This window comes from Bison bison, unplaced genomic scaffold, assembly GCF_000754665.1.
Source record: "Bison bison bison isolate TAMUID 2011002044 unplaced genomic scaffold, Bison_UMD1.0 scf7180017864167, whole genome shotgun sequence".
Taxonomy (NCBI): domain Eukaryota; kingdom Metazoa; phylum Chordata; class Mammalia; order Artiodactyla; family Bovidae; genus Bison; species Bison bison.
In genome coordinates, this window is record NW_011494739.1 from 2,480,974 (window position 1) to 2,507,695 (window position 26,722).

The window sequence follows — 26,722 nt, forward strand, 5'->3', positions numbered from 1 at the left end:
GAGAAGGCAATGGCACCCCACTCCAGTACTCTTGCCTGGAAAATCCCATGGGTGGAGGAGCCTGGTAGGCTGCAGTCCATGGGGTCGCGAAGAGTTGGACACAACTGAGCGACTTCACTTTCACTTTTCACTTTCATGCATTGGAGAAGGAAATGGCAACGCGCTCCAGTGTTCTTGCCTGGAGAATCTCAGGGACGGAGGAGCCTGGTGGGCTGCCATCTATGGGGTTGCACAGATTCGGACATGACTGAAGTGACTTAGTGGCAGCAGCAGCAGCAGCAATCAGTTTGATATGAGGATAAAACAAGAGCATGTGTGCAGGTTGTGAGACTACCACAGGGAGCATATACACACAAATGATGGAGTCTTTGCTTTCTCTAACTGATCTCTTTGCTGCTCTGGACATTTGACAGCAGCCCACCTTGCAGTGCATCGTGTGTGTGTGTGTGTGTGTGTGTGTGCGCGCGCGCGTGTGTGTGTGTGTGTGTGTGTATGCGCGCGCGCGCGTGTGGTGTGAATAAAAGAAGCTCCCAGAAATCTTGCTACCTCTCTCTACTTCTTGCTCCCTGACTTCTCTCTCTTCCCTGATCTTCCTTCCTAGGCAGAAGGGTCATCCCTAAACAACTTATCTAAGATGGTCAAGATCCATCTTCCTACCCATCAGGTCAAGGTTAGGCTTTTCACATATTGATGAAACCTAGGAATTGAGAACAACTTGTTTCTCTCTAAATAACTCGGGCTTTCAAGACTCTCCTTTCTTAAGAGGGAAACTATTCCTGTTTAGAGGGAGAGAATTCCTATTTTGAGAGTCCAAGGCTGAACATCAACATTTCCCCTTGAGCTTCTGCCATTACAGTTCTGACCCCTGAAGGCAAATGAATGCCTCTGGCTGCCTGTGGGGAAGTTTTGGTATAATAAAAGGGAAAGGGGAAAAGTACTTGGAAATGTTTCAACATTTTAATCCTTAAGACACTTTGGCCAGGCATTTCCTCAGTGCCTGGCTGAAATAGAGTTCAATAGTCTTGGCCAATTTATTGTTATAATTCATTCCCCATAATATCAAGTACTATCATTTACCCACTTTTGAAAATAAGCCCTTTTATTCAAGTATAACTTACATACAGTATGACATATACAAAGCGAACGTACCATGTAACGAACTGTCATCCCCATGTTCCCTCCCAGTCATTCTCCCTTCCCTGCTCCAAACAGTATCCTTCATCATAACTTCAAACAACATGGATTTGCTTTGCCTGGTTTATATTTATACACAGAATCATGCAGTACGTATCTATTGTGTCTGTCTTCTTTCACTAAAAATTATGTTGTGAGACTCATCCATCTTGTCACATAAAGTAAAAACTATTCATTTTTATAGCCCTTTAGCTTTCTAGTTAAAAACATACCACAATTTATATATTCATTCCACTGGCCACGGACGTTGAATCATTCCCAGTTTGGGACTATTACAGATAATTATACAAACCCTTTTTGTATACTTTCTGGTGCTCATTTGGACTAATTTCTATAGGGTATAAACCTGAGAGTGAAATTGCTGGCCATAAGGTGTGCATATATCTGGCTTACTAGGAGAGATTGGGGGCAGGAGGAGAAGGGGACGACAGAGGATGAGATGGCTGGATGGCATCACTAACTTGATGGACGTGAGTTTGAGTGAACTCCGGGAGTTGGTGATGGACAGGGAGGCCTGGCGTGCTGCGATTCATGGGGTCACAAAGAGTCGGACACGACTGAGCGACTGAACTGAACTGAGACACTGTCAGTTTTCAAAAGTGGCTGTACTGATTTTAAACCAATATGTGAAAGTTTCAGTCGTTCCACACCCTTGTCTGTACTTGGCAGTGTCAGATCTTTCCTTTTTAACCATCTTGGTGAGTGTGTAGGGGTATCTCATTGAGGCTGAAAATTTTGCTTCCCTGATAATCAGTGAGCTTGAGCATCTTTTCATTTGCCTTATTTACCACTTGAATGTTCTCTTGTGAAATGTTTGTTTGTGCGTGTTGTCCCTTTTAAAGCTGATTTTTTTTTTCCTGTGCATTTGCACAGCTCTGGGCGTACACACAGTCCACACGTCCACATGACCGTCCAGATTCCCGGGAATATATCAGAGCTTTTCATAGCCCCTGTGGACATTTCATTCTCCAGCTTTTCCTTTAAGGGCTTTTGGTTAGCTGATTGTTTTCCCCAAATGCTATCCATAACCTCAGGCAGCCCCAGAGTTAAACAATTGCCTCTAAATATTTTTGAAAAATGCCTCCAAGGAAAAGACTTTTTGTGTTGGGTGAGCTCCTAGTCAATTCAAATAAAAACAGTCTTGCAAGTGGGGTCTTCCAGGGAAACACCAGACAGGCCAACGAATGACAATAGCCTGGAATGAGGCTTTGAAAAGAAATTCCGTCTACTCTATTCCCTCTGGTGGCTGCTGCTATTGCTGCTGCTAAGTGGCTTCAGTCGTGTCCAACTCTGTGCAACCCCAGAGACGGCAGCCCACCAGGCTCCGCCATCCCTGGGATTCTCCAGGCAAGAACACTGGAGTGGGTTGCCATTTCCCTCTGGTGGCTGCTAGGCTGCTGGATTTCAAGTCAGCCACAGAGTTGGGGGTGGAAAAATGGGAATAGGGCAGGTTAAAATGCCACAAATATCAGTGTTTTTGATAAGATTTTGCCCTATTTGGAATAAATGATTTCTTGATTGTTGCAGGTATTTAGTTTCAAGCATTCTGGAAAACATTGATTTTGACAATTTTTTGGCTTCCTTTTATAGAAGAATTTTTGGAAGCCTTACTCCATCATTTTCACTTCTCAAACCTTTGGCAGATACCGCCTTATCTTTTGCCCCAATCCTAAGAGACAGGTATTGTTATTATCATTACCTCCATTTTACAAATGAGAAATCTGAGGCACAGAGAGGTAAAGCCACTGGCCCCAGGCCACACAGACAACTGGTGGAGCCAGGAGTCGAATGCAGAGGTTGACTCTAGGGCTGACAAGCTCACAAGGCTATTTTGTACACCCCAGGATTGAGACGATAGGAGTTAGGATTGAGACATGGAGTCAGGAAGGCTGATTTCAAGTCCCAGATTTGCTTCTGTTCCATTGTGTGACCTTGGGTGTACCAGTTGCTCTCTGTGTGTCTCAGTTTCCCTGTATACAAAATGACGTGGTTGGCTGATTGTCTTCTATTCTCTCTCAAGATTTGGGGTTTTCCCCAAGTCTGGGGTGCCCACTAGACACTCAGATGAAATTATGAGCCCTCGATGGGAGGCAAGCCTGGATGCTCCTGCTATAGAGAATGTGCGCAGCTGTCACAAGACTTCTCTGGCCCAGCCTAGTTGCCAAGGGGCTTTAGGTGACTGCATAAAAAGCTTTCTCTGCCAGAGAAGACTCTTCTGTTAGGCCATGGAATAAAGAACTCTCTTTTTATTTAGTTTAAAAAATTTCGAAGTCTCTTCCTAATATTTGGCTTTAGGTGATGCCTCTGACCTTACCTCCCATCTCTCCCTCCCTTCCTGGGCTCTGAACACACATGTTAGGCACATTACCTCAGGGCCTTTGCACTTGCTGTTGCATCTGTCTGAGCTATCCACCTGGCCTACTCTCTCACCTTCTTCAGGTCTGTGGTCAAATATCCCTTGTCAGTGAGACCTTTCCCTGTCCTCTGTAGTTAAAATATGCCAGCCTCACTCTTATCCAACTTTCCCCCTCCCCATTTCATTTTTTCCCCTCTTGGGACAGATGATTTTGTTACATAAGCCAATAAATTGTTTTGTTTGGGGTTTTTTTGTCTCAACTAATTTGAGTTTTCCTTCCTTTGCAAATTAAGCATTCCTAAGCATTACAGCCTTTGATGAAGACTTGACAGCTAAACTCTTCAAAGGTAAGGGCCCCTCCCTAGCCCCACCGAAGCACTTGGTATGGAGTCCAATGAACTGGAGCCATGACCCAAAGTAGGACAACCTGCCTTGTGGCTGCAGTTGACACAAAGATGCTCTAAGATCTTCGCACACACAAAGATGCTGTGTCCAGCATGGCTGCGGGGCCATGGATAAGGCCAAGGGAACACCCTCATTCAGAAGAAAATGGCCTATGCCCCATCTTTCCCATCCTTGCCATCCTGGGGTTTAACCCAGCCATTGGGAAATATTTTTTCTTTTTCCTTGTTAAGCTGGGCCAGCCCTTTCCACCAGGCCTTGTGAGCAAGGTGGAAACTACGGTGCTTCCGGACAGGCTGAGGTTTGTGGCTGGAGGCTGGACCTCATCCCTGCCATGTCCCTGATAGCCAGTGTCTCTGACCTGCCACACCCACGTCACCTGCCCACCAGGCCATTCCCAGACTTGCTCTGGACTGGCCAGCTCAGTGGCTGTGGAGTGCTCCAGACAGTGGAGGGAATGTGAGATGTCATTCAGAGGTCAGCTGATGCAACTGTCCTGGAGAGATGGGCGGAGTGAGGCCAGCAAGGGGAGGAGACCCACCCAGGGTCACATAGACATTCAACAAAACCCCAGGGCTTGCAAGACCAGAGTAACTGGGTTTTAACCCAGGCTTCGCTTAATTTCAGGGTGATTTGGGGCAAGCACCAACACCTTTGTGGTTCCTTAATCAAAGGTTAGAATGGTTTCTCTTGTATCGGGTTGTGAGTAGGATGAAATGAGGAGCATAACAAATAGCAGGGGTTTGACCCAGACAGTCCCTCGGCAGGTGGTAACTCCCCCAAAGAACAGCTCTGGAGCCCTTGCTGTTCAGTCGCTAAGTCGTGTCTGACTCTTTGCAACCCCATGAACTGCAGCACGTCAGGCTTCCCTGTCCTTTACTATCTCCCAGAGTTTGCTCAAACTCATGCCCATTGAGTCAGTGATGCCATCCTACTATCTCATCCTCTGTTGCCCCATTCTCCTGCCTTCAATCTTTCCCAGCATCAGTCTTTTCCAGTGAGTTGGTTCTTCACACCAGGTGGACAAAGTATTGGAGCTTCAGCTTCAGGTTGATTTCTGTTACAATTGACTGGTTTGATCTCCTTGCTGTCCAAGGGACTCTCCAGAATCTTCTCCAGCACCACAGTTCAAAAGCATCAATTCTTTAGCACTCAGGCTTTTTTATAGTCCAACTCTCACATCCATACATGACTACTAGTAAAACCATAGCTTGGACTATATGGACCTTTGTTGCAAAGTGATATCTCTGCTTTTTAATATGCTCTCTAGGTTTGTCGTAGCTATTCTCCCCAAGGAGCTGGAGCCCTAATAAGAGGTGAAGGCTTGCTGTACGTGAGGCTCCACTCTAAGCGCTCTACTCCACCAGCTCATTTCAACTTCACAATAACCCTGGGATGTAATACAATTAGTAACCCATTTTACAGATGAGGTGACTGAAACCCCAAAAAGCTGAGATGTGATGCACTTTCCAGGATGAGAAGCCTGGACTGTTCCTGCCAAGATGGGTTATAGAGGAAACCACAGCATACCGTTGCTGTCTGATTCTGTCATTGAGTCATTTCCACCCTTGCAAAGTGTAGGTAACTAACAAATAGGCAAACTCTGCCTTGTCTGGTAGAACTGACTTACCTCCCCTTTGTGGAAAAACTAACTTTGCCTCCATTTATAATTCAATTCCTTTGCGTCATATAAATGTGTGCTTTTTGACTTATCCTTTGTGCCAGTTATAACATCCATCTAGTTCTCTTATCGTTTAACAAGTAAAATAAAACTTTTAACATGTCATTTTTAGATTTGTATGAGAGTCATGATTGTACCTTTTTCTGAAGGTTAGCTTTTAACAAGGCCTAAGAAGTCAATGCCTGATCCTTATGGAATAGTTCTGGAAATCAACTCTCCTGTTCTCCCTTGCTCATCTCCAGTGCTCTAGACTCAGCCCTTTCAAGTGTATTTTCTAGATAATCATCATACAGGATGCTACTTGTCACTTTGCAGTTTATGAATGAGGAAATTACTGCTCAGACAGGCAAAGCAAGTTAGCCAAGGTTACACAGCCAAGGGCTTCCCTGGTGGCTGAGACGGTAGAGGATTTACCTGTAACTCAGGAGACCCAGGTTTGATCCCTGAGTCGGAAAGATCCCCTGGAGAAGGGAATGGCAACCCACTCCAGTATTCTTGCCTGGAGAATCCTACGGACAGAGGAGCCTGGCAGGCTACAGTCCATGGGGTCACAAAGAGTTGGACATGACTGAGCGACTAACACTTTCGCTTTTCACTTCACATGGCTAAGGCCAACAATTTCTCCTTCTAGAGCTGTTTGTGTGTCCTGCCTCCTTGACTAGACTGTGAATCCAGCTCCAGGTAGAGTCTAAAAGATATATTTGGAAATGTTCTGGTGCACGTGACGGGCCAGGCAGTGCTGTGGAAACAGGGCAGCTCCCAGAGCCTGCGGCAGGTCACTCAGTCTCAAGGGAACAAGGCTGCAGCACTATAGCTGGCTGTGCCGTTGGCCCCTCCAGACCCTGAAGAACAGTCCAGGCCTATGTGGTGGCCCACTCTGTCCCTTCCTACATCTCCCCACTGAGAAGACCACCCATGGTCAAAAGTTTGCAAGTGCTTGAGCCTGGACTGGAACCCAGGAAGTCCAACTTTGCATGCTGCAGGCTTCATGCTAGGTCTCCAAGACCTAGACTCAAGCCCAAGTTTTCCTTCCCAACCAGTGTGTGACCCTGGGCAAGTTATTTAACCTCTCTCTGAGCTAGTTAACCTCTCATGAAGTAGTTAAGATAATTAGATAATGTAAGCCAAGTGCCAGACACATGGTAAATCCTTAATAAACAATGCTATTTCCCAAGGCCTCATTATCTCAAATAATGAGCCATCACTTAGGAGCCCCTGCCACATGCCAGGCACTGTGGAAGGCGCTTTGGTGACATCATCTCCAGGAATCCTCCTAGCAACCCTTGGGGAGAGACCACTGTAGCCACTATCTGACAATTTGAGAAGTCATTTGCCCAAAATTGCACAGAGTGAGCAGTGAGGTTGAGATATAAACCAAGTTGCCTGACTCCAAGACCTGGACACTTTTCCCTACTCTATGTATTCATTAATTCATTCAATTCAACAAGTAGGGCATCTACTATGTACGCAAGGTACCGTTCTAGGAGGTAGAGATACAGCAGCGAATCAAACAGACACAAATCCCTGTGCTCCAAAAGCTGATGTTCTAGCTACAGAAATATCAAGAAAAGCTTTGGCCTTTCAGGGTGAGGCTGGTCACCCATCTCCACCTGCCTGACCAAGGTGGGGCAAGTACCTGATGGGACTTTGGGGATGGAGCTGGACATGGTTGGGTAGTGGGTAGGAGGGAGGATCAGGACCAAATCTATGAAAAAATGAATGCGAAGATGTCTGCTAAGAGAAGTGGGGAATGGCTTCAGAAACAGCAGAGCAGACTCTGTGCCCCCGGGACTTGGATCCCTGAGGACTATGTCTCCCTGAGGTCAGCAATGCCTATAGCTAAAAGCAGGTATTTCCATGCAAGAAAACTCTGACTACACTGTAGACAAAACCTGCTTTGGTGTCTCGGATCTAGGGCTCCTCTGAACCTACAAGTAGAAAAAATCAGGATGAAGATGTATACCTTACTCTGCATGGCTGTCTCCGGTGGACATTTGGGTAGGCCCAGGCGCCCCCTTGTGGCTTCCCTTGTCTGTGCATGGACCCTCCATGTGTTCTTGGTTGGAGGGCCTAGGCCATTTCTCTGATCCCAGTTTGAACCCCTTTCCCCTATTCTCAGCCTTTCCTGCCTCCAGCTGAGGCCTGAAAAACTTAGTCACAGTTTTCTCACACTTTACTGTGTAGACCTTGGAACACAAACTTGCTTGCAAGCCCTTGTGATGCTATCCGCAGGCACAGACATGTGCTGGCTTAGCATGCAGACATAACTTTTGGTGCAAATCCTGACTGTGTCCACACTTAGAAGCAACTGTACAGACTTGCTGTGCCTTGTACGTGTGTATTCAATTGCTTCAGTTGTGTCTGTTTGCGACTCTATGGACTATAGCCCGCCCGGCTCCTCTGTCCATGGGATTCTCCAGGCAAGAATACTGGAGTGGGTTGCCATGCCCTCCTCCAGGGGATCTTCCTAAACTGGGGATTGAATGTGTGCTCCTCCTGCATCTACTGCATTGCAGGTAGATTCTTTACCCACTGAACCACCAGGGAAGCCCTGCTTAGCCTTACTTTTCTTTTCAAAAATGAAGATCATAATAGTGTCTGCCTTAAAGAGCTATGAGAATGAAATAATACTCATTGGCCAATTTATCTGTTAAACCTCAGTACCATTCCTGTTCTACACACACTCACACACACACATGCATACACAAAAATTCTGTGCTGTCTTGCCATCAGAGTTCCAGGTTAGCTTCAGACAATGAGAGGCAGCAAAGGCACATTACTGCTTCTCCAACAGCAGCAGCAAAATCAGGAGTTTTAGGACTCAATTTTGCAGATATCTCTGCAGGCTTTTCTCTGAACACAGCCTCAGGACAGGAGGCAGCTGCGATCACTGCTAGTGGTTTCCTGCGTTTTCTGCCACGTACAGACTCTTTGAAAGCTACCTCCAGCCTGATCTTTACATTTCAATGCATCCAACGGCTTTGTAAGCCCCCAATTTTTCATATCAAATCCATTCCAGCTGGATGTGGAGTAACTAGGGCTCTCATTCATGGTCCTTGGAGTCAGATATAGCACAGCTACCTTGGAAATCCATTTGGCAGTTTCCATATGACCCAGCAATCCCACTCTAGCAATGCACCCAAGACTAATGAAAACATATGTCCACACCAAGACCTGTGTTGTTGTTGCTGTTCAGTCACTAAGTTGTGTCTGACTCTTTCTGACCCCATGGACTGCAGGGCACCAGGCCTCCCTGTCCCTTACTATCTCCTGGAGTTTCCCCAAGTACATGAACATTAATAGCAGCATTATTCACAATTACCCCGAACCCAAATGTCCATCAGTAAGATAAACTGTGGTACAGCCATAGAGCAGAATATTATTCAGAAATAAAAAGGAAGGAACTGACATACACAGCAACACAGATGAACCTCAGACGGTACGATGACAGATAAAAACCAGGCAAAAAAGAGTGTATGTTTTATGTGTCAGCCATGGAAAGGTGCCAGTCTCTCTTCAAGAAAGAAACTGCCAATCACCTGTGAAGAGTGAAGCTCTCCAACAGCCCATAGCTGTAGCACCTTTGGGATAATGCTGAGGCCACACTCTTCATGGCAGTTCTCTCGGTGACAGGTCACTGAGGGAGTGCAAAGAGGTGCTTGACTGTTTCTGCCCGATGTGGGACTCTACGGGAATCTTTGTTCTGAGCCGGCTGAGATTTACTCAGAACTGCACCAAAACCTGAGGCTTCTCCTGCACAATTTTCATTTCTTCCCCCTCTTCTTTCACAGGTGTCAGACCTGCATCATGGAATGAAAATCCTTCTCAGCTACTCCTGCTTTTTCTCCCCTTTCTCTTTCATAAGCCTTCTCTGCAATAAATCTCTAGCACTGCTAACTCCATCCTGAGATCTGCTTCCCAGGACCCCTAACTGACATTCTTTTTGATGAAATTTTAAGAGGGGCCAAATTAATCTGTAGAGATAGAAAACAGATCAGTAGTCAAATGAGCAAGAGGTTGGAGAGACCAATTGCAGAGGGGCATGAGCAAACTTTTTAAGTAACATGAATGCACTATATCTTGACTATCATGGTGGTTATACTGGTTTATACATTTTTCAAAACCTATTGAAGTGTACAATTGAATTGGTAATTTTATTGTATGCAAATTATACTTCCATAAAGATGTTTTTTTAAAAAAATCTCTGCTTTCTAGAAATATCTAGACCATGTGGTGGTTACAGGATTGTATACTTTGTCAAAACATAGAACTATACACTAAAAAGAAGGATTTGTACTATGGTAAGTTTTGTTGTTATTGTTGCTTAGTTGCTAAGTGTGTCCCACTCTTTTGCAACCCCATTGACTGTAGCCACCAGGTTCTTCTGTCCATGGCATTTTCCAGGCAAAAATACTGGAGTGGGGGGCCATTTCCTTCTCCAGGGGATCTTCCCAACCCAAGGATCAAACCCACATCTCTTGCATTGCAGGTAGATTCTTTACCACTGAGCTACCAGAGAAGACCTGTTAGATACAAGTTATACTTTCATGAAAAATAGAACGAATCATGAAAGTAATTTTAACTGGTTATCTCAAGTGATTATTACTTTAATGTGTCACTGCAGAACTCACACTTCTGATTTCAAAAATTACTACAAAGCTACTACAGTAATCAAAAGAGTGTAGTACTGGTATAAAGGACAGACACATAGACCAATGGAACAGAAATAAGAGCCCAGAAATTAACCCTTGCATATATAGTTAAATGATTTTTGACAAGGGTGCCAAGACCATTCACAGGGAAAGGACACTCTTTACAACAAATGATGCTGCTAGGAAAACTGGACATCCATATGCAGAATGAAGATGAATCCCTATCTCACACCAAACACCAAACTTAACTCAAAATGGACCAAATCCCTAAATGTGATGTCTAAAACTATAAAACTCTTAGAATAAAACAGGGTAAAAGCTACATGATATTAAATTTGGCAGTAATTTCCTGGATCTGATACCAAAAGCACTGCTAAGTCGCTTCAGTCATGTCCGACTCTGTGCGGCCCCATAGACGGCAGCCCACCAGGCTCCCCTGTCCCTGGGATTCTCCAGGCAAGAACACTGGAGTGGGTTGCCATTTCCTCCTCCAATGCATGAAAGTGAAAAGTGAAAGGGAAGTCACTCAGTCATGTCCGACTCTTCGCATCCCCATGGACTGCAGCCTACCAGGCTCCTCCATCCATGGGATTTTCCAGGCAAGAGTACTGGAGTGGGGTGCCATTGCCTTCTCCGACCAAAAGCACAGGCAAGGACAAAAAATAAATAAACAAATTGGGATTCATGAAAATTTAAAACTTTTGTACACCCTAAAACTCGATCAACAGAGTAAAAAGCAACCCACAGAATGAGAGAAAAATATTTGCAAATTATATATCTGATAAGGGATTAATACCCAGAATACATAAAGAACTTTTAAAATTCTACCAGACACACACAAACACACACACACATACCACAGACACAAAATCTCAATTCAAGATCTATGTGAGGGAAACTACAAACAACTCTGATGAAAGAAATCAAAGAACTAAATAGCAAGATATTCCATATTCACAGATTAGGAAGACTCAATAGTATTAAGATGTCAGGTCTTTCAAACTTGATCTATGGATTCAATGCAGTCCCCATCAAAACCACAAGTTATTTTGTGGATATCAGCTTATTCCAAAGTTTATGTAGAGAGGCAAAAAACCCAGAATAGTGAACACTATATTGAAGGAGATCAGTTTGACTTCAAGACTTACCATAAAGCTACGGTAATCAGGACAATGTGGTACTGGTGAAAGAACTGACAAAGAGATCAATGGAACATAGCAAAGAGCCTAGAAATGAACCCAAATAGATACGGTCAACTGCTCTTTCACAAAGGAGTAAAGGTGATATAATGGAAGAATGATAGTCTTTTTAACAAACAGTGCTGGAACAGATAGACACACACATGCAAACCAACAAAATTATCTGGACACAGGCCTTACATCCTTCACAAAAATTAACTCAAAAGGAATCACAGACCTAAACACAAAATGCAAAACTATAAAACTTCTAGAAGACAATGTAGGAGACGTTATATAGATAATCTAGGGTCTGGTGATGACTTTTTAGATACAACACCAAAGGCATTTTCATGAAAGAAAGAACCAATAAGCTGAACTTCATTAAAATTTTAGAAGTCTGCTCTGCTAAACACATAGTCAAGAGAATAAAATGACAAGCCACAAACTGGGAAAAAGTTTGCAAAAGTCATATCTGATAAAGAACTTTAATCCAAAATAAACAGAATTCTTAACAACAATGAGTTATTCAACAATAAGAAAACAACCAATGTAATTAAAAATTGGGCCAAAGACCTGAACAGACACCTCATCATAGAAGATATACAAATGGCAAGTAGGCATATGGAAACATACTACACATCATACGTGATCTGGGAAATGCAAATGAAAACAATGAGCTATCACCACACACCTATTAGAATGGCCCAAATTCCAAACACTGACAAAGTAAATGCTGGTGAGATGAAGCAACACGAACTCATTGCTGGTGGGGATGCAAAATGGTACAGCTATTTTGGAAGACAGTTTGGCAGCTTCTTACAAAACTGAACACACTCTTATCATGCAATCCAGGAATTATGGTCCATGGTATTTACCCAAAGAAGCTGAAGACTTACAGTCACACAAATGCCTGCACATGTATGTTGATAGCAGCTTTACTTACATTTGCTTAAAGTCAGAAACAACCAAGATGTCCTTCAGTAAGTAAATGGGTAAACATCCGGGTAGTGAAATGTTATATATGTGTGCTCAGTTGCTCAGTCACGTCTGACTCTTTGCAACCCTACAGACTTTGCCCACCAGGCTCCTCTGTCCATAGGATTTTCCCAGCAATAATACTGGAGTGGGTTGCCATTTACCCCTCTAGGAGTGGGATGTAATGCAATGCTGAGAACAAAAACAGACAAACAAAAAAACAAACCAAAAAAAAAAAAATACCAAGCTATCAAGCCATGAAAATACATGGAAGAACTGTAAATGTGTACTACTAAGTGAAAGAAACCAGTCTGAAAAGACGACATGCTGTATGTGTGATATTTTGGAAAAGGCAAACTATGAAGAAGTAAAAATAATGGTGGTTACCAAGGATTAAGAGGGAGGAAGGGATAAATAGGTGGAGGGAAAAGGATTTTTAAGGCAGTGAAATTACTCTGTACGAATCCATGATGGCAGAAATATGTCATTATACATTTGTTCAAACCTACAGAATGTACAACACCAAGAATGAACCCTGATGTAAACTAAGAACTGTGGTGATAATGATGTGTCAATGTAAGTTCACCAACTGTAAAAAACGTACCATTCTTTGGGGGATATTGATAAAGGGAAGGGCCGTGCATGTGTTGAGGGAGAGAGTATATAGGAAATTTCTATAACTTCCTTTCAATTTCTGATGTGAATCTGAAACTGCTCTAAACAATAAAATCTATCCCAAAACAACCTAATTCAAAAATGGGCAAAAGACTTGCACAGACAGTTCTTCAAAGCAGATATACAAATTGCCTATAAGCACATGAATTGATGCTCAACATCGCTAATCATTAGGGAAATGCAAATCAAAACCATAAAGAGATATCAGTTCATACCCATTAGCATGGCCACTATCAAAAACAAAACAGAAAATAACAAATGTTGGTGAAAATGTGGAGAAATGTGAACCGTTGTGTACTGTTGGTAGAAATGTAAAATGTTACAGCCCCAGTGGAAAACAGTATGGTGATTCCTCATAAAATTAGAAATAAAATTACCGTTGATTCAAGAATTCTACTTCTGGGTATATATTCAAAACAACTGAAATCAAGGTCTTGAAGAAATGTTTGTACACACATGTTCATAGAAGCATGGTTCATAATAGCCAAAAGGTGGAAGCAACCCCAGTGTCCACCAACAGAGGAGTGGATAAGCACAATGTAATAGATATAGACATTCCATTGTATAGATAGATAGATATGTGAACAGGTATATAGATATATATCTGTCATTTGTTGTTGTTTAGTTGCTAAGTTGTATCCGACTCTTTGCAACCCCACAGACTGTAGGCTGCCAGGCTCCTCTGTCCATGGGATTTTCCAGGCAGGAATACTAGAGCAGGTTGCCATTTATTTCTCCAGGGGATTTTCCCAACCCAGGGATTGAATTCGCATCTCCTACTTGGCAGGCAGATTCTTTACCACTAAGTAACCTGGGAATCCATATATGTGACATATTAATAGATATATACATATATATATGGAATTTTATTCAGCCTTTAAAAGGAAGGACATTCTGACACATGCTACAATACGGATCAATCTTGAAGACATTTAGCTGTGAAATAAGCCAGTTATAAAAAGACAATACTATATGATTCCACTTAAATGAGGTATCTAGAGTAGTCAAATCCCTAGAGACAGAAAGTAGAATGGTGATTGCCAGGGACTGGGAAGAGGGGAAGATGGAGAGTTCATGTTTAATGGGTACAAAGTTTTAAGTTGTGCAAAATGAAATGAGTTCTGAAGATGAATGTTGGTGATTGCACAACCGTATGTATGTATTTAATACCCCTGAACCATATACTTCTAAATCATTAAGATAACTAAATTTTGTTATATATATTTTACCACAATAAAAAACTTTCAAAAAACTAACAGTTATATTAAAATTATATAATATATATATATATATATATATATTCTTAAAAAATTATCCCATCTAGGTGTCAAATATGCTGGGCACCCCATTGACAAGGCAAATGGGAAGTTCAGATACTACTGAATAGTATCAATCTTGGAGGGCTTCCTGGAGGAGGTGTAGTGGTTGACCTGATGTTAGGCTAAAGGGGCAGGATTCCAGTGGTGAATGATTCCACCTAACTGTTCATCTGGATCCTGCTTCTCAGCTCACTTTTTCACAGTTTCCAGGGAGATCGTTTCCAAGGAACTTGGAATATGCATATTGCTGTCACTTGGCAACCAAGAACTGGTGGGTGCAACAACTTGCCATGTTCTTCCACCACCCTGGGCCCTGATCTCTGGCATGGACTCTGAACAGCCCAGGCCGCTGGGCCCCAGCCAGGGAGGCACCTTCTACCAGCCTCACAGAGACAACTGAGACTCTTGTTGATGGCGGTAAGTCCACAGAATGCTAGATGGACTGAGGGCATGGCACAGACAACCTTCAGCCCCAGAGGATTCCCCCATTTGCTCCCATTCATGGAGGACCCTGGAGGACCCCAGGATCCAGTGTGAATGGAAGACAATCCTGGTCTCAAGGGATTCCCAGCCTAGTGCAAGAGATAGAACTCACTTCATTCTTTTAATACCCAGATGCTAGTGCCTACTCCATGCTGGCTGCTGGCCCACAGACCTTGAACTGTGGCAGATCGGAGTGAGTGAACAAAACACCCCGGTTGCCTCGCCTTCAACTGAAACAACTCTGAGACATGTCCTACACTGCTTCCCAGAGTTGCCTGGCAGGACTGAGCTTCAGGTGCCCACAGGTAGCATCCTGGCATGAGCACATAACATACATTGGCTCCCTTCCATTCCCTGTCTCACTTCTCTACTCCCTTACTGCTATTTCCTGGAATCAGCCCCCCAGTAAACCACCCAAATCCTCATCTCAGGCTGGCTTCTGTGGGAACCCAAGCTAACAGGGATGATGTATCACAAGGAAACAAAGTTCTGTGAGCTGTAACCAATTGTATGCAAAGCAACGGCCAAACCAAGGGGAGCCATCTACCCAGGTTCAGGCAATGGTGGAGGTGGTGGGGACTTTGCCTTTAAAACACTTACAAGCAGTAATATAACGGACCAACAACCAGTCTACTTTTCTTATCACCATGAACCAGTCATTCTAACCAACTTCAGTGATAAAATTCTCTTCCCCACTGAACATGATAGGTCTCACTGTCCATGCCCACCCTTTGGCACCCCACTGAGGCTACCTGCACTAACAGAGAGTAATTGACTGTGAGCAGAGGAGATGGGGGAAGGTCTTACTCATGCAACAGTGACCCGCCAATCACACAGTACCAGCTGCCTGGTACAGTCCTCCAGGTGCCCCTCTGCCATGGCAGTTTTCACACTGGGTTATCTCTGTCATTTTTTTAACCACTAGACAGTGAGCTCCATAAAGGCAGGAACTAAGGCTTGGTTATCTGGGCCTGACTCATAGTAGACACTTAGGAATGGGGCTGCTACTTTTGTGCAGTGCACAGCTTGCATCACTATTCGTGGTGATCCAGCCTACTGAGGTTGTGTAAATTAGTGAATGAATGAATAGGTGAGAATTTTCAATAATGGGGAAGGACACTGCAGAAGGGATACAGTAAGCAAAAGTAGGAAGCTTGCAAGTGCAACATTTCTCAGCGCAAAGCACAAGTAGCTTTATGTCACTGGCAGCACTGCCAATACACGTCAGGAGTTCCATGGTCATCAGCTTTAGCACCACCCAACCTGCCTCTTGAGAAATTTGTACGCAGGTCAGGAAGCAACAGTGAGAACTGGACATGGAACAACAGACTGGTTCCAAATAGGAAAAGGAGTACATCAAGGCTGTATATTGTCACCCTGTTTATTTAACTTCTATGCAGAGTACATCATGAGAAATGCTGGGCTGGATGAAGCACAAGCTAGAATCAAGATTGCCAGGAGAAATATCAATAACCTCAGATATGCAGATGACACCACCCTTATGGCAGAAAGTGAAGAGGAACTCAAAAGCCTCTTGATGAAAGTGAAAGTGGAGAGTGAAAAAGTTGGCTTAAAGCTCAACATTCAGAAAACGAAGATCATGGCATCTGGTCCCATCACTTCACGGGAAATAGATGGGGAAACAGTGTCAGACTTAATTTTTCTGGGCTCCAGAATCACTGCAGGTGGTGATTGCAGCCATGAAATTAAAAGACACTTACTCCTTGGAAGAAAAGTTATGACCAACATAGATAGCATATTGAAAAGCAGAGACATTACTTTGCCAACAAAGGTCCGTCTAGTCAAGGCTATGGTTTTTCCTGTGGTCATGTATGGATATGAGAGTTGGACTGTGAAGAAGGCTGAGAGGCGAAGAATTGATGCTTTTGAACTGTGGTGTTGGAGAAGACTCTTGAGAGTCCCTTGGACTGCAAGGAGATCCAACCAGTCCATTCTAAAGGAGATCAGCCCTGGGATTTCTTTGGAAGGAAAGGTGCTAAAGCTGAAACTCCAGTACTTTGGCCACCTCATGCGAAGAGTTGACTCATTGGAAAAGACTCTGATGCTGGGAGGGATTGGGGGCAAGAGGAGAAGGGGACGACAGAGGATGAGATGGCTGGATGGCATCACTGACTCGATGGACGTGAGTCTCAGTGAACTCCGGGAGTTGGTGATGGACAGGTAGGCCTGGCGTGCTGCGATTCATGGGGTTGCAAAGAGTCGGACATGACTGAGCAACTGATCTGATCTGAACATGTGTTTGACCTACCTGCACTCTGCCTCAGACATGCTCAACCAGAATCTCTGCAAATGGGATTCAAGAACCTGGGCATCCCAGGGGAACCCCAAGAACACAAAATTTGGAGAAGTACTGGGCCAGCTAACAAAATGGGTAGTGGATTTCAAAAGGGTGAAATTGGCCCCACTGGGCTAAGCCCAGGCCAATATTTCATTCATTCACCATTCATTCATTCATTACAATAAGTATATATTGAACCAGGGAAGCATTAAATTACACCTGTGCACTAGACAGACATGGTCCCTTCTCCCTTGTCACAGTTAAGTGGTAAGCCAGTCATCAAATTATTAAGCAAATAAATATTTAGCATAGTGTCAGGTTATGATTAAAGCTTTGCAGGAAAGACAGCAAGGTAAGGGATTAAATAAAGCTATGACAAAGCTAGACATATTGAAAAGCATATTAAAAAGCAGAGACATTACTTTACGGACAAAGGTCTGTATAGTCAAAGCTATGGTTTTTCCAGTAGTCATGAATGGATGTGAGAGTTGGACCATAAAGATGGCTGAGTGCCGAACAATCGATGCTTTCCAACTGTGGTATTGAAGAAGACTTAAGCGTCCCTTGGACTGCAAGGAGATCAAACTAGTCAATTCTAAAGGAAATCAACCCTGAATATTCATTGGAAGAACTGATGCTGAAGCTCCAGTATTTTGGCCACCTGATGCGAAGAGCTGACTCACTGGAAAAGACTTTGATGCTGGAAAAGATAGAAGGCAGGAGCAGAAGGGGACAACAGAGGACGAGATGGTTTGATGGCATCGCCAACTTAATGGACATGAGTTTCAGCAAGCTCCAAGAGATGGTGATGGACAGGGAAGCCTGGGGTGCTGCAGTCCATAGGGTCGCAAAGAGTCAGATATGACTGAATGACTGAACAATAAAGGGGTTAAGATAGGATATTATTTAGCTGGGATGTCAGGGAAGCCCTCTGCTGAGGCTGAGAGGAGGTGAGGGAAGGAGTCACCTAAAATGAAGGCATAAACCATGCAGGTCTTTGTGGAAAGAGGGGTCCAGGGGGAGGCAGTGGGGGTGAGAGGAAGGGATTAGATACAGAACACATTCTGAGGGTAAAGTTGGATCAGATGTGGGTGTGAAAGGCGAGGGAAGTCAAGGTTACTACAGTCAGGAGTGCAGAGGATGAGAGGGGAGTTGAAGGAGTTAATGTCTAAGAGAGAGGTGAGGGTGGGGAAAGCATATCAGATGATGGTTCCTGCAGACCCAGGGGAAGGACTTACTTTTCTTTTGAGTGATGGGAATCCCGGGAGGTTTCAAGCAGAGGGATGTGATCTGGTGTGTATTCTAACAGGATCTCTAGTGGCAGAGTGTAGAACAGACTTTTAGGAGTCAGAGATGGAGTAAGGCAATTTAGTGGTTGGTGCAGACATTCAAGTGGGGGATGATGGTGGCTTGCAGGAGGGTGCTGACTGGGACCAGAAAACTAAATTTATTTGAGTAAAAACAGTAAGTGGTACAAATCAGGAAGAAGACAGTCAAATAAATGACTGACATTTGGAAGTAGATCAGCTCTGCATTCAGCAATTGTGTCTTCTTGGGAGAAGCAGCTTCCATTTTCCAAGTGAAAAATGAAAGTGTTAGTCTCTCAGTTGTGTTCAACTCTTTGAGACCCCCGTGGACTATAGCTCGCCAGACTCCTCTGTCCATGGGATTTTTCAGGCAGGAACACTGGAGTGGGTTGCCATTCCCTTCTCCAGGGGACCTTCCCAACCCGGATGGAACCCAGGCCTCCCGCATTGCAGGCAGATTCTATTCCATCTGAGCTAAATTTGCAAAATGGGAATGATAATGGAACATACTTCATAAAACATTTGATAGAATGATACGAAGTTTTTCACCCAGGATCCAGCACACAATAAACATTTAATAAATGTTATCCAATGAGCCAGACTGCTAGATTGCAGTACCATCTCTATTGTTCACTCATCTTGGTCAAATACACTCTTCTGTGTGTGTTTGTTGCATTGTGCAGTCACTAAATTGTTGTGTAGATCTTTTGCGATCCCATGGACTGTAGCCTACCAGACACCTGTGTCCATGGGATTTCCCAGGCAAGAATACTGGAGTGGGTTACCATTTCCTTCTCCAGGGAATATTCCGGACCGAGGGATAGACCCCGCCTCTCCTGCTTGGTAGGCAGATTCTTTACCACTGAGCCACCTGGGAAGCCCCGTGTGTCTGTTTACCCATCTGCAAAATAGAGCTATCAAATACCAACTTTATAGGGTTCAGTCTTGAGGGTTAAATAAATTAATACAAGTAAAACATTTACAATAACGTTCCATGGAGCAAGCACTGCATTGCTGCTGCTGCTGCTGCTAAGTCACTTCAGTCGTGTTCGACTCTGTGTGACCCCATAGACGGCAGCCCACCAGGGTCCCCCGTCCCTGGGATTCTCCAGGCAAGAACACTGGAGTGGGTTACCATTGCCTTCTCCAATGCATGAAAGTGAAAAGTGAAAGTGAAATCGTTCAGTCGTATCCGACTCGTAGCGACCCCATGGACTGCAGCCTACCCGGCTCCTCCGTCCACGGGATTTTCCAGGCAGGAATACTGGAGTGGGGTGCCATTGCCTTCTCCGAAGCACTGCATTAAGTGCCGACTATTACTACGAAAATGTTTTAATCTTATTTCGTAATCTCTTCTCCTACCAGCATACGCCCACCCTATTTTGCAGAAGTCTGTGACTCAAAACAAAGGTAGCCTCTCTTCAACGATGCCACAACCTACGTGTAGCACACCTACCACCTACAGAGAAGATGAAGATCCCAACTTTGAAGGACCTCGCTCCCAGGGGTCCTGCCCTGCCCATGTTCTGCCTGACGGAACCTTTAGGAGTCTTCCTTCTGTTTCCAGCCGGGCGCTCTCGCGCGGTAGCGCGGGAGTTGGAAGTTACTTCCGGTGGCCACACCCCCGCCTCTGGGCGTCTCCATTTTGGTCGCGCAGGTTGACATTAGACCACTACCTGCGGAGTAGCGGAGAGGAGTCAGCAGTGTTGTGAGGGCCCTGTCGGCTCACCGCACTTTCTTCCTCCCTTCCTCCGCCCGCAGAAGCCAGGGTCGCCCATGGCTGGCTTGGAGGTACTGTTCGCGTCGGCGGCGCCGGCCATCACCTGCGCGCAGGACGCGCTTGTCTGCTTCCTGCACTGGGAGGTGGTCACGCACGGCTACTACGGCTTGGGTGCCGGCGACCAGGTACGCCACGGAGCCAGGGTGGCGTGGGACCATTGTGGAGGCGGGAGGCGTCTTCTGCCCGAATCCAGATCCCAGAGGCCTGGTCCAGAGTGCCCGACCTTCCCCCTTCCCAGGTCCGGGCCCTGAGGCTCATGACAGTTTTGGTACCTGTACTCTGCGGCTCAGGGAGGTGCTCTACTGTTGCATTCTAGCTGGCACAACGTGATTTGAAAACCCATGGTCAGAAACTCGCTCCAGCACCGGCTGGCGTTCTCCCAGGCTGGGATTTTGCCCTCTGGCACCGAGACGGGGGTAATAAGCTCCCTTGAGCACTCCTCACCTACCCGGGGTGAGGGCTGTATTCAGTACCACCCTCCTACTGTACTGGAGCGTTCACCTGGATCCAAGCACCGTATAGAGGGACACCAGTATAGGGGAGCGCTTGGACTCAGCTCCAGTCAAGAGCAGAGGGCTCGACACCCTTCACTCTACACTGCAGGGCCCCGTGCTGCTCACTCACCGTTGTCATCTTGACCTCAGGCTCCGGGCCAACAACCACCTCCCCAACATGTACACACATGCATCCTGGGTGTGAAGGCCAATTAAACTGTCCTTCACCATAGCTGTCCCTACAGAAGCAGCCCCTCCTGCTCTCCCATTCTCAGACTCTGCCTCTTACAGCTGGGGGCTTTGTTGCCAGTCCCCACAGAGCCCCAGGACTGCCGGTGCCAGCCTGCCTCACTTGATTCTTTGCTGTAGCATTCTCCCATCTTCCCTGCCCCTTCCCTGTGGCTCTCCCCCGCAGGGTCATTGTACACATCAGCTTCCTGTGAGCACTGACCTCGACCTCTTCCTGCGCAAATCCTGCCAGCAACTCTGTTGGAGACTCTTTGACAGCTTAGAGACCTCAGTCTGTGTGGATCATTGCCTGCTCCTAACCGCCAGCTTTCCCCTGTCTGTACTCCAGGCTTCCAAGTTTTAAGAAAGAACATGATTTGGTTTAAAAAAAGATCCCTGACTGAATCTCAGAGGTGCACTCTGTTTACCATGCCACATGTTGAGTTCATGCAAAACAGAAAAAGTTGCTGGCTCCAGACCTCTTGGGGGAGGCCCCAGGAGAGTGCACATGGGGATTTGGAAAGCATTACCCACTGTCTGTCTGTCCACTCCAGTGCTAGGTCAAGCATGTGCCCCTGGGGGATGGGTGTTTGTGTTGCGCACTAAAGCGTGGTGTATTTTTGCTTCTCTCTGCCCTTAAATGCTTCTGGGGCTCGGGTTGTGCTTGTCATCCTCTCACTTCTGCGTTTACTTTCATTCAGAGTAGAAAAGCCTTTTGGAGGAGTATCTTTCCTATTAGTTTATTCAAGAGAGGTTTTAGTTTTCCAGCGTGGGGCCAGCAGACTCAGCTGAGACCAGCAGTGTTTGCAAAGTTCAGAGAATGTTTGTCTGAAGCAGCCGCCTCCTGCTTCCCACCCTTCTAGGGGTGATAAGAGAGAGAGGAAGGTCCTGAAATTGTGTACTTGATCATTTACTATGTTGACAGTTAAATAGAAAGCTAAATTGTCTCCTTTTCTCTTTGGTTCTATATTCTCTGGTTCAGGAAAACTGTGTACATAAAACTTGATTAGAAGAACAATGCATTTTCAATCAAAAATTCAGTATTGAGTTTGGATTTCTCTCTTGAAGTCAGCACCACACCTCGTAAGAACTTTATAGCTCTGTCAGGTCGTTTAGGTGGCCAGGGAATAGAGATGGCCACAGGCTTGAATTCGAGGATTTTGTGTTCTGTTGTAGGAATCTAAGGATTATGACAAAAGAGAAAAATGCCTGAAATGATCTTTTTGAGACACATTTTAGCCCAGGGATACTGGGATGCACCCACGGCCATTAAAGAATACTTCCAGCCCCAGGATTTTGCCTAAGGGGACAGCTATCTTTACTTTGTGGGGTGGGCATCTTTAGCCATAACACAGGCAACCAGGAGCTCTGAATGCCAAACCCAGCTCTGCACCTGACTTACCATGACCTTGGGCAATTCTCAGCTCCCTCTTGTTGTTTAGTTGTAAAGTCATGTCTGACTCTGCTACCCCGTGGACTGTAGCCTGCTGGGCCCCTCTGTCCATGGGATACCCCAGGCAAGAATACTGGAGTGGGTTGCCACAGTCCCCTCTTAGCTCTTAGATTTTTTTCATCCAAGCCAGTTAAACTACACAACCATGTACTTTGGCTACTTTCCAGTTGTAGCTCTTTGGGAGGTCTGATATTGATGTCCTAGTCCAAAAGGCAGTTGAATGCCATGTTTGACTTGATATCACCAAGGCCAGTCTCTTTCAGTCCCACCTGTTTTCCCGTATCAGGGCAGGCGCTGAGCTGGGGAGCACTGGTTCTGCTGCAGTGAGAGGTATCAGCCCCGCCAGACCCCAGTAGTGTCTCTTGCTCTGGAAGCCAGATGTTATGGGGCAGTGAGCAGGCCCAGTTACATATATTCCAGGAAGAAATTCTGGTAGGTTGAATGCTGTACATGGAGAGTAGAAATATAAATTCAGAGGCCCTTGATACAACAAAGACAAGTCATATTATCAAATTCTTGGCTTCCAAAGTAAACCATAAATCTAGGACACTACACGTGTTACAGGAAATTTACCCAGCTAGGGGTGAGGGGATAATTTCTTAAGCAGAGTTGGCTGATAAGTTTCACTTTTGTTTTCTGTCACTTTCATTTCCCTGCTTCAGGCCTGTGAGTTTCCTTGTCATTTAGCCAGGTTTGAAACCAGGTCAGTTGCAACATCTTGAATTTTATTTGGCACCACTTTGCTCGTTTGATTTACGAGGCCTAGAGGTGACCAAAGAGGAGAGGCCCACAGTCTCTATTCTTGGCTTCCCGTTGTCCTTGGTATCTGTGAGGTTTGTGTGCCTAGACCTTTGTGTGTTGTTGTTCTTCTTCATCTTTGGTCCCACTCCTTCCCACTATAGTCTCGTGAATACAGATCTTCCCAGTCCACTTGCTCTGTGTTTAGCTATAGACATATGCATCCATGAAAATAATATAGATGGTTTTTTTCATGTGTTTTAATTATTCTTTTTACATAAATGGTACCCAACTGTAAATCTCATTTTTTAAAAAAGTTTGTCATGTTGTTTATTTTTACCTGTAATACTGCAATTAGATCTAGTTGTCTCTTCTCACTGCTGTACTATGGGCATATTGTGCAATTTGCCTCCCCTTTGGTGCCCCCAACAAGCCCTTGTCATATTCCCTGTGCCTCTGTGTACAGAATTTCTTTTAGGAGTGGAGGTTTAAGGTCTTGGGGTATTGGCTTATCTGATGGCACTAAATATTACCAAATTGCTCTCCAAAGGGGGTTGTATGAATGTGAACAGCCTCCAGCAGTACTTAGAGGTTGCCATTCTCCTTACACCCACACAAACACCTGGCAAAAAATAGAAAAACGGATAATAGCAGTCGGATGGATGGATCCTGGTATCTCTGAATGCTAGTAAAGTTGAACAACCCTTTATACAGAGTTAGTTGCTCTTACCTTTTGCCAGTTTTTCAAGTGGATTACCAATTTTTATAGTTCATTTTTCAGGCATTCCCTTTTTGTACTAGGTATTGATTCTTCTTCATTTGCAGCCATGGCACATAGCTCATCCTAGCCTGTGGCTGCCTGTTCACTTCGTTAGTAGTAGCGGTTATTGATCGGAAGCTTTAAATTATGAGCAGTGTCAAAGATAGCATTTTTTTCTTTTGTGGACCTTGTTTAAGAAATCTTTTCCCATCTGGAAATCAGGTTTTGGGTTTTTCGATAGAAATAGTTTGAGAACTATGTCACAAACATTAGTGTGTAAAAGGAAAGTCCTTGGGTTTGTTTTTCTTTTAAGAAGAGAACATCACAACTCCCAGTGATGCATTTTTACATCCATTTGGTTGGCAAAAATATTTTAAGTTGGACAGTAGCATGTTGCTGACCACTTGAAGCAAGAACTTGGATACATTGCTCATGAGAGTGTAAATCCGTACTTTGGCAAACAATTGACTTTATCTTATAAATTAAAAGTTCTTCCCCTAGATATATATTATAGAAGTTCATTTCTATGTTACTAGGAGATGTGTGAGCTACCCTGTGTACAAGAGCGTTCATAGCAGCGTTATTTATAATAGCATAACAGATAAGTTGGAAACACCCCACATATCCATCAAGGGAGTGTAACTTGCAGCATATTCATACAACGGTGCATTATGTGGCTGTGAACTATGTAGCAATGGAATGCACTGTGCATCAACTATAGTTACGGATAACTCTCAAAACAATATTGAATGAAAATGACAAAAGTGATGCCATTTATATAAAATTCAAAAACATTTGAAACAACTTATTTTTAGGATTTGTGTATAGTAACATAACTATAAGGAAAAGTAAGGAAATTTTTAAAAATACAGACTAGTGACTACCCACAAGGGAAGAGGAGGGAGATTCATTAGGGGTACACTACTCAAGCCATGTTCTTTGTCTTAAGCTGGTTGTAGACACCTAGTTGTCCATTTTATAATTCTTTTTTTTAAAATCTTGTACATATGCTGTATTTTGTGTTTGTATGAAAGTTATTCATAATTTTTGTTAAACCACTACAGTAGTCTGGAGAGGTGTAAAAATACAATCTATTTTTAGTCACTACTTTCATGATGCCTTTGCAGTTGGCTGAAATTCCAAACTTTGAGAAACACTGTCCTTAGAATTTCACAGTATTCCTTGAGATGACTGGCCTTATTCTTGGCAGGGATATGGAGAGATTTTTCAACCAAGACTGTAGCTTCTAAACAAGTTCCAGTGCTGTGTCACAAAGGCAGTCAGGAGTGAGGGAGAAACACTGGAGCTGGAGTCCAGAGACCACAGATCTCTCACTTGCTGTTGGACCTTGGACGTTTTACCTCTCCCGACCTCCATGTCCTCATCTGTAAAGTGAGGGAACAGGATTAGATTATCTGTAATTTCCTTTTTTCAGATCTGAAGTCATGATCTTTCTCCTCTCTGGTGTCTTCTCAGCCGGGTCCCAATGATAAGAAATCAGAACTGCTGCCAGTGGAATGGAACAGTAATAAAGACCTGTATGTCCTCCGGTATGAGTCCAAGGATGGGTCCAGAAAGCTCCTCGTGAAGGCTGTCACCGTGGAGAACAGCATGATCATCAATGTGCTGGTGAGTGTAGTCACAAAGAATCTGATGTTGGGAATGGACCTTGGGATCGCCTTTTTGAAACCCATTTAAGAGCCCTCAGTGTACGTGAAGCCTTTAGCTAGTGATCCTACTTCTGGAACTTTATTCTGAGGCCAGGACCCTAAATGTAGAAATGCTTTGTGTTCAAAGATGTCTACTCCTTATTATTGTAAAAGGAAGTGCTTGCCATCACAAAGGAATAGTGAAGTAAATTAAGGTAGATTCATTCAGGGACAACTTGGGAGAAAACAAAAAAAGCTTACTGTAGCCCTAGGGGACGGCTTTTAGTTCCTTAGACTTGCTTGGCTCACAGCTTTTTGCTGCCTTGAAGCCTTTATCCTTCTCGTTTTCCCTCCTGGAAAGCTCTTCCTCTCTCCACCTTTGCTGCCTCACACAGGTACAGTCCTTTAGCCTGACTGACTCCCTCTTGTTTTCTTTTCACTTACTCAGAAAGTTCAGTCAGTCCTGACTGCTTCCTCTAGTCTGTCAGAAAGATCTAAATTATGCCTCTCTTCATCATTTTATTTTCCTGCCTGGTACTTGACACGGTTTGCAATTAGTTCATTACATTTATGCTTTGGTGTAATATTTTGTATTCTGCCACTATAGCAGAATGTTCTGTAGTCTATATAACATGCCCTCTAAGCACCCTGAGGGCAGTGACTCTCTAGGTTTGGCCTGGTTGTCTGGATTCATATAAAGATATCATGCAGTCTGTAGTGTTCTGCACTTTGCATTTTTACCTTGATATGTTTTGGAGGTCTTTACATGGCAATGCAAATGACTATGCCTGATTCATTTTAACCACTGTGTAGTATTCCATAGTACAATAATTTATTTACCCCTCTTCCTTTTGATGATCACTTATATCGTATATCACTCAAGATTCTTAGTTTGAAACAACGAAATCCCTTTAGGTTCATTTGAATAGTTGGGTTTATTAAAAGAACTGGGATAACCATGTTGTCAGAAGGGCTGGAGAAGCAGTTTGAAGGCTGAGCTTCCAGGGCATTGCTCCAAACCATGCTGTGGAAACCAGTGCTGCTGCCGTCAGCCCAGGGCATTAGGTACTGGCTGGCTGCCAACCCAGGGGCCCCCTTC

The 26,722-nt window shown here is 44.4% G+C and overlaps 1 protein-coding gene across 1 annotated transcript in view; it reads left to right on the forward strand.

The window, feature by feature from the left end:
* The first annotated feature begins 20,133 nt into the window (after positions 1-20,133).
* PSMF1 (proteasome (prosome, macropain) inhibitor subunit 1 (PI31)) overlaps positions 20,134-26,722 on the forward strand; it is a 41,623-nt gene continuing 35,034 nt past the window's right edge. The window contains exons 1-2 of the mRNA XM_010841779.1: positions 20,134-20,426; positions 25,451-25,603. Of these exons, the coding sequence (XP_010840081.1) occupies positions 20,298-20,426; positions 25,451-25,603 (282 nt within the window). The 5' untranslated portion in view covers positions 20,134-20,297. The remainder of the gene's footprint in view (positions 20,427-25,450; positions 25,604-26,722) is intronic.